The following is a 12,489-nucleotide window of genomic DNA, read 5'->3' as shown; positions in this document are numbered from 1 at the left end:
ACAATGAAAACTGCTTAGGTTTAGGCCATGAACATAGTCTGGGAGACTGCCACAAAGGTTGCACCGCATAAAACACGCACATAAAAATTTTTTTTATCAGTAACAGGAACACATGCATCCAATCAGTCATGCTGCTCAAAGTCAATTGAGTGATCAGTTTATTACCTTTTTCTGGCAAAGGTTCACCAGGATCATTATCCATTCGCCTGCAATGGACAAATATATTTTACTGTTTGACTTACCAATGCTCAGAAATAAAGTTTAACAAAACAAGCCAAAAAAAGTCTAGCAAAATATTAATAAAAATATCTATTTGCAGCATTTCATAAAAGGATTAATGATATTACTGTTCGAAACTACTAAAAGAGGAAAAATAAAATACGTCTTCATTTAGCAAAAGGTAGTAGGAATAATAACTAGCAAATATGATGCAACAGCAATTATTTAATATTGTACAAGTATTATAAGACAATGACACTAATATCTCGCCGGAGACTGCCATAATCAGTGATAACAAAGTGAACTCTCTAGACGTGGATACAAAACAAGTACCTGACTGGTGGGTCATTCTTCTTGCTCTGCATCATATGCTCTTCGTAAGCTTGCGACCTGCAGACGTACCATTTTAGAGATTGAGTTTATTGTAAAATATTTTTCTATTGTGAAACAGCCGTGTCAGCAAGTCGTTGCTTCTGATTTCTTAGTAGTTATGAATATATAAAACTACAGCATAAGCTTTTTAGTAAGATCAAAAGTAACTTAAGAGTGTTCACTGTACCATGCAAGCTCGAATGTGAATAGCTGTAAGAATTTTAAGAGAAAACTAAGTTGAATCAGATGAATCAGGGTTGCAAAATGAACTGTATTCTATTGGCTATAGAAAAAATTTCTCAAATTTATTTATAAACACAAAAATTATTTATCACTGCATTCAAAATCTCATCACACTTGAGGATATCTCATCAATGTCTGGGATGCACTAAAATTAGATTTGATGTAATTTTCGAAAGCAATGCACTAAAGGCTATTGACTTATATATCATTTGGTTTTTAGTGCTAGCTTCTGATTCTAGAAGTGATTTATATAAGCTCATAGATCAAAACATCTAGTTTTGTGTGCACTACTAAAAACATTATGTCTTGCATAACAGCGGACACAAAGATTCCTTTTCTTTATAAAGCATGCAGCATCGGTTTTGATACGTGCTGTGTTGTTCTAGCTAGGTAAACTGATCCCAGCAATAGCTAAGAAAATTTAAGCTTATAGCACAAGTATTGCCATGTCTTTAAAATGTTACAAGAAATATATTCCAGTGAAAAAAAGGAAAAAAGCCAGATCTGTGACAGACCTTTAAAAGTTGATGAAAACATGTACACGTTATACAACTAAAAATGAATGGAGATATAGCTAATGATCTGTGCAGTGGCGAAACTTGCAGAAAATCATTGCCGACAAAAGCACTATGCAAACAGAGAATCCTGTGAGCTTGACAGCGTCCTGGTTGAACAGCGGTAGAGTAGGAGAAAGATGTACTGAGTGACTAGTCACCATTCACCATATAAATCATTCTATAACAACTGTGTGAGAAGAAAGAAGGATGAGTGCAGTACATGCTGCTTCCTGCCACAGTCAGTTGTCAGTAACAATTCAGAGCTGCGTGTCTGCTAAAGATGTTGGCTGCGTGTTAACTATTAAGGTCATGATGAAATGATGAGTAAATCAATGTTTTAGGAAAGGAAATTTTACCGAGTGACACCGAAAGAGAAAGGCTTTGAAATGATGAGAGTGCACCTGGCTATAATGGCAGATCGGAGCCCAAATCTGAATCTAACTGAAAACTTTTGTCCTGGAGTGGGTGGTCACATGAGCAGAGACAAGAAAAGAGACAGAACAGCACTTATCACCTAACTTACTGCTAATCAGCACCATACATTCACTACAGAAGAGCTTCAAACTCTTTGCCAGCGTTACCAGAAGGTTTCAGGCTATTCTCAAGAGCAAAGATTGGCCAACCAAATATAAGGAAGTGTTTAGCTATGCACTATCCTCCTAGCCCTTTTCAGGACCACCAAAAGCTTTTCAAGTTGTTCGAATGATATGGCTTAATGAAGCAAATAAAATGTATCTAGTGTGATCATCCAAGTACAAATTATCGTCGTAAACAAAGTAAGTTTGAGGTAAGAGCTGGGTCTGTGTAATTATTATAAAACTTGTTTTTTCAAAACCTTGATGTACATATCTGAAATTAGGGTAACATAAAGACCAACTGCATATATAATTTTGGCTTATTGACCAAACAAGAAATGTGTCACAAAGTTGTAACTATGAAATTTAGCTTTCCAGTTAAAGAGTCAAGTTCATTTCGCACACTACAGCGCTCAAAGCCATAAGGTACTCCATGACTTAAACTTTGCAAGTCAAGAGGACTAAAGCCTTCTGTGTCAAATAATTGAACAGGCTGACTTGAACTACAAAGTTTCCGAGTCATCTGACAAACATCTACCAAAGAAACTGTTTATACGCTGTCTATATGTATTAAATAAGACTGCAGTACTGGTGGAAACACTAAAGGTGCTTGCAATACCTCTCCTCAATACCCTCCATGATATACTAAAATAAATCAATAAAAACAACTATGTTAGGTCGAAAAGAATCTAATGCTTTATATGCACTGAAAGGATATTCACAGAATCAGCAAAGTTTGCTATGCGCCAGGAACATATGACAAAATTCCTACATTGTGGATAGTAAAAATAGTTACTGTAGCTAGGCTGAAATTTCAAAGCTTACCCAAGGGCATATGCGATAATGGAACTTGGTTCCTCATCGTAGATAATGGCAGATCCATTCACCGTTGGTCGTAGCAAATAGTGTTCATTATCAGAGCTGTGAGCATACAATGTAAATGAGACTAGTAAAATAGTACACAGGGCTAGCCACCGTGTACTAGTCTACAGTGTACACAGTGACTATTCTGTGTAGGTGCACTACAGTGAGTTTGTACAAATATATTTTAGTCACAAAAGAGCATGCATGCGCTACAACTGAACATGCCGCAAAAAGAGATAAAATATTTACACAAAATACTTATTTCATTTTTTTATTATGGTTTCTCGTTTTATGTTGTGGTTTTCTTCCGTTCTCTCTAGAGAGTCTAAGAGAGTCACAAAACCTTCAATTAAATTTAAATTATTTACGGCAAGTCATCTTTATCTATTTTGTGTACACAGTGTACTATTCTGTATACTAGTGTACAGAATAGTACATTAGTGCAATACCCAAATGGGTATCAAGGTCAGCTATGCAACATATGTGAACCACCATGCAATAAACGTAAATTAAAAAAAGACTAACATACAACTCATAAGTTATATTCTGAGCTATTCTTAGGAACATTTTTAATATACAAAGAAGGCGTGATAGTAAAAGCCTTGCGTATACTTACAATGGATTCTCAATTGGAGTAATCACATCTTCAGATGGAGCGAGTACTCTGTCTGAAAGCACGAAGGAACTTATTATCATAACTGAATAGTCATATTTTAGAATATTCAGGGTAAAATAACTCTCAATGATAAAACATACCTTTGAAGGATCGAGCTTTTTTTGAAGTTTTGCCTTTTTTATTATTTACGGCATGAGAAACGGATTGCAAGACAGCATTGGCACTCATATGCTTGTTTAACTGCCTGGCATTAGCCCTCTTGCCGACATTTACTGCCTCTTCACTGTTCCGCAGATCTTCCGCTATCTCATTGTCGGTACATTGATTGCTGTTTGTGTCAGCTTGGTCAGCCGTGACTGGTGAGCTGCCGAATGAGAAATTCACTAGTTCTTCTGACCCTACACCTTCAATGGCATTGCCTGTTGATGCTGACTGTGCAATATCATGGGCGAAATTTGAACTGGGCAGCTCATCGAAAAAAGCTGACACGCTTGTCTTGGTTGTGGCAGCAGGTGATTTGAGCACTGGCAGTGAAGAGCTTTGCAGACCTGAGGCTGTCACCGATTGAGATGCACTGGAAGCTGAATCTATCGGTGTTCCAGGTGAGTAATCCACTTTACTTTGGCTGCTAGCAAACTTGGTTGGAGCACCATCTAAAATGAGTGCAACATAGGCGACATATCGCTGGCCAAACTAAATGTACATGTAGGTACTGCTATTGCTGGTGCCTAGGGGCACTTCAACTCAATACGAGCTCAATCGAGTTCGTATCAGATAAGTTCTCAACCTTACACAATCAAAGCTTGGACTTAACATGAGCCGATAATTCCTAAATGATCATGCAAGACTGAACATTCGCAATGGCCATCTTCTTACTAAATAATAACAAAAACTGTCAGACTGCTAGCGCTGAACCTGATGAAATCATATCCTTAAATACCTAAATTTTCATGTCGACTTTGAAAAAATAAGTTGTTGAACTAGGATTATATCATCCACTACTACCATCATAAAATCACAAATGAGTCTATGAAGGATGTAACAGTCACCTAGAGTAGCAACGCACGATAAAACAAGTAGTTACCACCTTGTGCACGCATCTTGTATATCATATACCTTTCTATTTTAAACTCAGTTCGGGACCTAATTTCTGGTACTAAAAACTATAAACCAGCTCTCTTAGCCCATGCAACCCTCAACAGCCTATCAAAAATACGTACCGGGTGTGCCACAAACGACGAAGCTGGAATCAACAGATCCTGCGTTGCTGACTAGAGTGGCGGCTCTCTGCACACCAGCCCGTAGGCCATGACTTATGCTATTGTGGTAGTGAGCTAACACTTGTTCATCACAGCCACCCAGTGGCAGGGTATCTGTAAAGATATGATGCGCTCACCTTTACACTACGCATACATTATGTAAATAAAAAAACATAAAAAAAGCAAATCCCTTCTAAACCAAATGTTGTCAACAGTGTTCAGAATCTCATACAGAATGATTAGATATGGCAATCAATAGACCTTATCTGCTGCAAATGACTAAACAAGTGAGTGACTGACTACAGTCAGTACAACCCTTACCATTCACTGACTCCGAAGAAGAACTTCTCTGACGCAGCACGGCACTTAGTTCAATCTGTTCATCGATGGCCGACTGTATCGCCCCACCAGGGTCGCCGCTCGACGTCTCCGGGACATCTGTTGATTTTATGAGAGTGTACACATAATATACAGAGAAATGACAACTTGGAATATTCAGCAACCTATTTTATAAGGTAACTTCTACAGCATACCAGCAGCAGTTGTTTGTGTCTCCAGAGCTTTAGCTGTCTTCGCAGTCACACCGCTCTCGCTTTTCTGCCTTTTCTCTCCAAATCTTTCATCCTTGCTGCTGGCAAGGTCAAGTCTGTATAGAGCAAAATAATTTTGATTTTAAAACCGGCTAGATAGTATCTTTTCAGTTTCGTACAAGAAGAGCTGCAGTATGTTGGGAAGGCAGCAGCAGAGCGCTAGAGAGCTAGAAAAAGATAGTGTGGCACTGGTGGCTTTGGTTAGAATACATCAGACTTTTGACTTGAAGAGATTGTGGGTGAAGCGTCGCGGATGGATGCCGAGGAAACAACGACACTTTTAAAGTCACGAACAAACAGCAGCATTCCAAGTACATCTATACACATGTATTTACAATATCTGTCACTAACCTCAATTAGTACCTAATAACACTGACTGCACTCCGACAATGTTTAAGACTGTGTAAATAGACATGCAGTTATCGACATGATAGCCTTTTAAAACACATGTAATATTGGTAGGAAGGGAGGTAACAAATGCACCAAGCACACAGAGCGGACAGTAAAGAGTGGTTATGCTTGGAGCTGAGACTACATGTTTGAAGGACAAATCCTCCTACAAATGCTTGACAAATGAATTACCTATTTGAAGCCCTGCAACAAATAGCCTTTGCAAGTAATACATAAGTTTATTTTACATAATAGATGTGAGTTGAACACGTTATTAGTTAAAAAAGATCTTTTTATACACACTTATTAAATAGAACTATTAAAATTGAAAAAGGCAATATCCAATAGTATGCCTGACATGAGTGGAATCAGCTACCCCTTAGGAATGTAATCAAATCATTCTTAACCTGTATACTCCCGTTTACCAGTGATAAAGGTAAAAACTATTTTAGTTGGTTGGTTTATTATTTATCATTATACATAAAAGTAGAGAAACCATATCTTCTATTTTTCTTGCAAAACCTGAAAACTGTATAACAACCATTACAATAGCCATTTACTGCTGCAATCAACCTGTTTCAGTGATGATGCCAAAGAGCCGTACAAGCTGAACACCTCAGTAGTGCATGATTTACCCTACAAGTCAGAGTTATCTTCTCCATTTATGTATGGTCGTTCACAGACCTTAGCCACAAAAAAATATTAAAATTCATCAAATCACATGATATATAGTGGCTGATATTAAATTAAAAATTAAGACAAAAGTAAAGACATGAAATAAAGAGAAGAAAGTATATAGTCTCTAATATCCTCATGACAACTATCACGCACGACACCTATGGCGGTGCTCTATGATAGCTGACATTCGGGACACAACTAGCAACCAGACAGGTAACTACTACTTACTATCTGCAGGTACCAGTCAAGGAAAGAAGTCTATGCTGTTAGACATAAAGTTGGTGTAAAGAATACAGCTACATCTGTCTTATGTAACTTCTAACTAAGCAGTCAGGGTGTAACGACAAGACATGATAACATATTAACACAATATTGATTAGCTGCTCTAGATGAACAAAAACTTTGTTTCTACTTACGCGATGCGCGACCCCAACAAATATGCAAGACATTTAGGAGTGACCAACCAGCCGTTGCTTCAACAAGGTCATTGACAAAAGACACCGGAGAAGACGAAGAGCAGTATTAGCATTAAGAGCAGTATTAGCATGAGAGACAGAGATGTGACCCGTTTGCTCACCTTATGTTCCATTGCTGAACGGCACGTGAGAGGTAGCACTTCAGATCAATAATATCATTATCCAACTGATAGAGGATAGCGTACTCTGGACTGTTCAAGGCCCGAAAGTGGCTCAATTCTGAGCCCATTGGCAATGGCTCCTCCAACAGCTTTGTCTGTATATGGTAGACCTTTTCAGTGAACCAGCTCTTCTCCTCCTGTTTATCCAATTCAACCACATAATTATTGTTGTTTGAATGAAATCCGACAGCAGGAAGTTGACATATTTTGAAAAACGGTTACAAGACAAATTTATTTTGTGCAAAAGTAATTTTATAAGGTCAATGATAAAGGTTAATTGTTGCCATTATAGCTTTGAAGTAAATTATTCCCTATTTATTGACTATGCATTACTACCACAGTCTTTTATAAAAGGTTTTGCATAACTTGGCTTGTCTAATATTCATCAAAAAATTAATTTACTGTCAGATATTATCAAAATAATATTTATATTATTCTGATAATTGTTATGATTATTATTTTGACTATTATCTTATTATTGATGATGATTATTTAGTATCATTATATTACTACATTCAACATAACATACTTTACATACATACATATCATCTTATTTAGTCATATCATTATAGTTAATCATATTATCATATGTAGTCATATTACCATATTTAGTAATGTTATCATATTTACTTATATTATCATATGTAGCCATATTACCATATTTAGTAATGTTATCATATTTACTTATATTATCATATGTAGTCATATCACCATATTTAGCAATGTTATCATATTTACTTATATTATCATATGTAGTCATATTACCATATTTAGTAATGTTATCATATCTACTTATATTATCATAATGTAGTCATATCAGCATATTTAGTAATGTTATCATATCTACTTATATTATCATAATGTAATCATATCAGCATATTTAGTAATGTTATCATATCTACTTATATTATCATATGTAGTCATATTACCCTATTCATATATCACCATTAGCCAATCACTTAATTGAATTTAGTTGAAAAACCACATTCAATTATGACACCTTTTTTTCAGGAAGGGATCCAATCAATCGCATAATGCTATACTGACCTCTAGGTCCATCTTACATTTAAACAACAAGTTCTTTTTCTCCTCAGTGTCTAAACCACAGGATTCAAGCTTGTATAGTGTTTCCAACAGCTCTGAGAATAAGCCTAAGCCACTGCAACAGTACAAAATACAAATAAGAAATAAAGAAGGTGAGTAGACTGTTTCATAAACGCGTAGCTAGCCTCTTACTCTGACTTGACTATAACGTTCAGAACTTATTCACTTCAACTATATGAAAACTCAAAGAAACAACTCCGTAAATATTACTGAGTGTGTATGATGCCGACTTGGCTAGTCACATCCTTTTTGGAAATGGTGTGCCGAACAGCTAACTTTGTAGATGGGAAAAGGATTTCACGCACTGTCACTGAGTAGTACCTGTGAGGAACAGTCACATTCTATTTATAACATATTAGACAGACGCCTAACTGGAAGATATAAACTGACACTTTGGATAGTATTTAACAACAAGATATTTAAGTTTATCTAATGATATATGAACTTATAAAGCAGCAAAATGAATTACTCATAGGCAAGCTAAGCACTACTTATATTGGCACACGGCAGACCTGAAAGTAGCTACTACGTCTCTCTGTCTGAAGTACTGAAAGTAGTCTCTTGATATGGAATGCACGCAGTCCTCGGATAACTGGTTACCAGTTAGTGTACAGGTAAGGCGGAGCTGTAGATATCTGGCAAATGAGAGATGCCAAGTGGATGGAGCCAAAGGAACAACAGCAGTGGCCTGCAACATCACGGTTACAATATAAAATGTATAATAAGTGTAAATGGTACAACGCCAGTAAGAAAACAAGGGAGATAAACAATATTATGCTTTGAGACTAATACTCGAGACATTTATTTTAGATGAGATGTTTTCTTCACTTCTTGCTCAAAGCTCAGTCTGCTACAACGGCAATTAGGAGATATATATGTATATAATTCAGATAAGATATTGAGATATATATATATAGATTTTATTTGGAAGATCATATCATCTATGGGGTAGTTTTCATAATGTGCTAAAAACCAACTATAAAGAGAAACAAATCAGGAAGAAAATACAAGGGGGTGTATGATTGTTTTATAACTCATACGACATGACGATATCGATCTCGGGAGATCCCTGACAAGATAAGCCACTTGAATAAAAACTAAATCCTGCTGAAGTACAACTCGGAGCCAATGAATAGCAGTAGAATCTGCAGCTCAAGGTGACAACGGGAAATATCCAACCTTTTTGCATTTGCGACACCAACTCCAAGTGGTAATTACATCGGAATTTTCTTGGCCGTCTTCTGGCTGACTTATTCGTCGAACTATAAGATATAAGCTGCCAGTTCCATGAACAAACTTCCTGATGTGTTCGAGCATAGAGACCTCGCATTCCACTCGTGGACACATGTAGGTTGGCCTAACAAAAAGACCAATTCTTGCATAAGGCAGCCTCAGAGTTCTGAGCCAACCACTAGCGAATGCATAGTTCATGCCAACTTCGGAATACAGAGCTCATAAATGATAACGCCATACTTACAAGAAACAGTAGACTTCCAAAAATTGCCCGAATGTTAAATCATTTTTGCCGTAAAACTTCATTGGCACAATCCTGCAAAATTCAGAAAATTTCCTGAACTCGACCGTACAAACTGTAATTTCAAAGGTAAAACATTTCACTAGATGGAAATCTTACCATGGCTTCACACAAGAATGCATACTTGAATTGAGGGTATAGCTACTGAAGAGCACAGATATCCTTTGGTGAAGGGAGATGTTAAAGCAATCCGGCTGTAAAAAAATTATAACATTAAAAAACTCAGTCAGGCCAGTCAAACCATTACGAACACAAATGAATACTTGCAGAAGCAGGTACTTTAGAATTTGAACATTTTTCTCATCTAGCCAGCACTGCACCAAATGTATTTTAGTTGTGAAGCATTTAAGATTTTTAGATTCCTTTTATAAAGAGAATATAATGAGGTTCCAATCACTTATCTCTTACAATTACACTACATGATGATACGTAATACCTTAGTCAGGTAGGCCTGACCAGCAGTAGGTAATCACAAGCGTCTTGGTTTATCAGATGAACCTAGATCTTTATAAATACTAAATGTTTGTAGGCTTTGATAACCGAATTCTTGCTGCCTAACAAACGCCTTTGATACATGCAAAAGTGTTTGTATTAGATTCGTTTTTATGTCATCCTCTAGTGAATAAAGTTAGTGCCATATCAATCGCACAACATTGGAAGCGGCATGCAGAAGATTTCTGAGAATTTATGAATATGCATAGGCCAAAACTATCTCTTATCAGGAACATTTACTAAGCGATGTATATTTTTTCACTCCTCCGGTGTACACACTAAAGGGGTGAAAATCATTGCTAATATTTGCCACCTCTGATGACTATTTTTCGTTAAAAAATGAGAAACTATAGAGTGGTTATAGTGAACGAGTACATGTATTTATTACGAGAATAGCCAAAACTAACTTCGGACTTGCTCAAGCCGCTATTTTCTCCTTCTCGGTACATGCCTTTCTCATGGAACACCTTGGATTTCATCACAATCCTGCCACCAGACGCCATGTAAGATGCTTGCAGATCCTAACAACGCAAAGATAAACTAGTCCTGCAAGTTGGGTGATAAAAACTTATAGATTCATACATGAAAATGCTTTAGACAAATTACCTTCAACTTTTTCCGATTGACTGAGCAATCGATGTTACATGTGACTAACTCATGTGGATCTCGCAGTTCAGTTGTTAGACTCTCCATGCAGTCTTTTTCAAGCCTGTGCGCGTAAAGCTCATTGCTGCCACGGGCCTTCGGTGCCGGTCCACCTTCTGGCTCACCTGCTTATCACATATGCATAGAGTTGAGAACTTCATTAGATATGATAAGCCAGAGATTCTTATATAAGTAGACAGAAATTATATAAACGATGAACATTACAAAAGAAAGGTTTCCGTCCAGATGTAACATGCATGATAAGGGTGCGACAAACTGTTGGGAATACAGCACCCTCATGCCCTGCAGCCAGGTTATTGTATACATAAAAGATCATTTGATTATTAACTCACCACTGATGCACTAGACATAAAACTCGAACCATTTCAGGCCTGCAAGTTATACATATGCTCTTTCAAGTAATGTGACCCGCACCTACAACTAGTCGCACTTGGGGCTAGCAATCTCCCACAGACCTACCATTAGTCGCGGTTGTGGTAGCAATCTCCCACAGACCTACCACTAGTCGCACTTGGGGCTAGCAATCTCCCACAGACCTACCACTAGTCCATGTGCTGGAGCTAGCAATCCCCCACAGACCAACCACTAGTCGCGCTTGTGGTAGCAATCTCCCACAGACCTACCACTAGTCGCGCTTGTGGTAGCAATCTCCCACAGACCTACCACTAGTCGCGCTTGGGGCTAGCAATCCCCCACAGACCTACCACTAGTCGCGCTTGTGGTAGCAATCTCCCACAGACCTACCACTAGTCGCGCTTGGGGCTAGCAATCTCCCACAGACCTACCACTAGTCGCGCTTGTGGTAGCAATCTCCCACAGACCTACCACTAGTCGCGCTTGGGGCTAGCAATCCCCCACAGACCTACCACTAGTCGCGCTTGTGGTAGCAATCTCCCACAGACCTACCACTAGTCGCGCTTGGGGCTAGCAATTTCCCACAGACCTACCACTAGTCGCGCTTGTGGTAGCAATCTCCCACAGACCTACCACTAGTCGCGCTTGTGGCTAGCAATCCCCCACAGACCTACTACTAATCGCGCTTGTGGCTAGCAATCCCCCACAGACCTACCACCAGTCTATGTGCTGTGGCTAGAAATCTCACACAAGCCTAGCATTAGTCGTGCTTGTGGCTAGAAATCCCACACAGACCTACCATTAGTCGCGCTTGTGGCTAACAATCCCACACAGACCTACCACCAGTCCATGTGCTTGTGACTAGCAATCCCACTCATATCTACCACTAGTCGTGCTTGTGGCTAGCGATCCCACACAGACATACCACTAATCCATGTGCTGTGGCTAGCAGTCCCACACAGACCTGTCTCGTCCACAAGATCCGGCCCACAGTCTCATATAGACCTGCTACTCATTCTCATGCTGTGGTCACCTGTACCCTACAGACCTGCCACTCATTCATGTACTGTAGTCAGCAATCCAGCACAGATCTACCATCACCCAAGTACTATGATCAACAACACACCTGAATGAGAAAGAAGAGGGGATATAAAAGTTGGCAATGGCACACCACTTCGAGATAATGACAGTCTGCCTCTTTCAGTCTCCGTGTATGGAGGAACGACCTTGATAAATGGAGAGTAGTCGAGAGTCACTTGAGCTAGCACTTGGCAAAATCGGGACTCAGATGTACCTGTAGGTAGTTAGTTACTTAAAAGCTATTACCAGTTATTAGAAG

At 38.5% G+C, this 12,489-nt stretch overlaps 1 protein-coding gene across 1 annotated transcript in view; it reads right to left on the bottom strand.

The window, feature by feature from the left end:
* LOC137397125 (1-phosphatidylinositol 3-phosphate 5-kinase-like) overlaps positions 1–12,489 on the bottom strand; it is a 41,324-nt gene that overhangs the window by 9,329 nt on the left and 19,506 nt on the right. The window contains exons 19-36 of the mRNA XM_068083434.1: positions 12,277–12,444; positions 10,737–10,900; positions 10,538–10,651; positions 9,738–9,832; positions 9,582–9,653; positions 9,284–9,461; positions 8,617–8,810; positions 8,315–8,425; positions 8,048–8,159; positions 6,941–7,137; positions 5,239–5,351; positions 5,027–5,143; positions 4,667–4,819; positions 3,587–4,099; positions 3,447–3,498; positions 2,792–2,887; positions 553–609; positions 166–206 (exon numbers count right to left, since the gene is read on the bottom strand). Of these exons, the coding sequence (XP_067939535.1) occupies positions 166–206; positions 553–609; positions 2,792–2,887; positions 3,447–3,498; positions 3,587–4,099; positions 4,667–4,819; positions 5,027–5,143; positions 5,239–5,351; positions 6,941–7,137; positions 8,048–8,159; positions 8,315–8,425; positions 8,617–8,810; positions 9,284–9,461; positions 9,582–9,653; positions 9,738–9,832; positions 10,538–10,651; positions 10,737–10,900; positions 12,277–12,444 (2,547 nt within the window). The remainder of the gene's footprint in view (positions 1–165; positions 207–552; positions 610–2,791; positions 2,888–3,446; positions 3,499–3,586; positions 4,100–4,666; positions 4,820–5,026; positions 5,144–5,238; positions 5,352–6,940; positions 7,138–8,047; positions 8,160–8,314; positions 8,426–8,616; positions 8,811–9,283; positions 9,462–9,581; positions 9,654–9,737; positions 9,833–10,537; positions 10,652–10,736; positions 10,901–12,276; positions 12,445–12,489) is intronic.

This window comes from Watersipora subatra, chromosome 1, assembly GCF_963576615.1.
Source record: "Watersipora subatra chromosome 1, tzWatSuba1.1, whole genome shotgun sequence".
NCBI classification, from domain to species: Eukaryota; Metazoa; Bryozoa; class Gymnolaemata; order Cheilostomatida; family Watersiporidae; genus Watersipora; species Watersipora subatra.
This window is presented reverse-complemented; position numbering and strand designations above follow the sequence as displayed.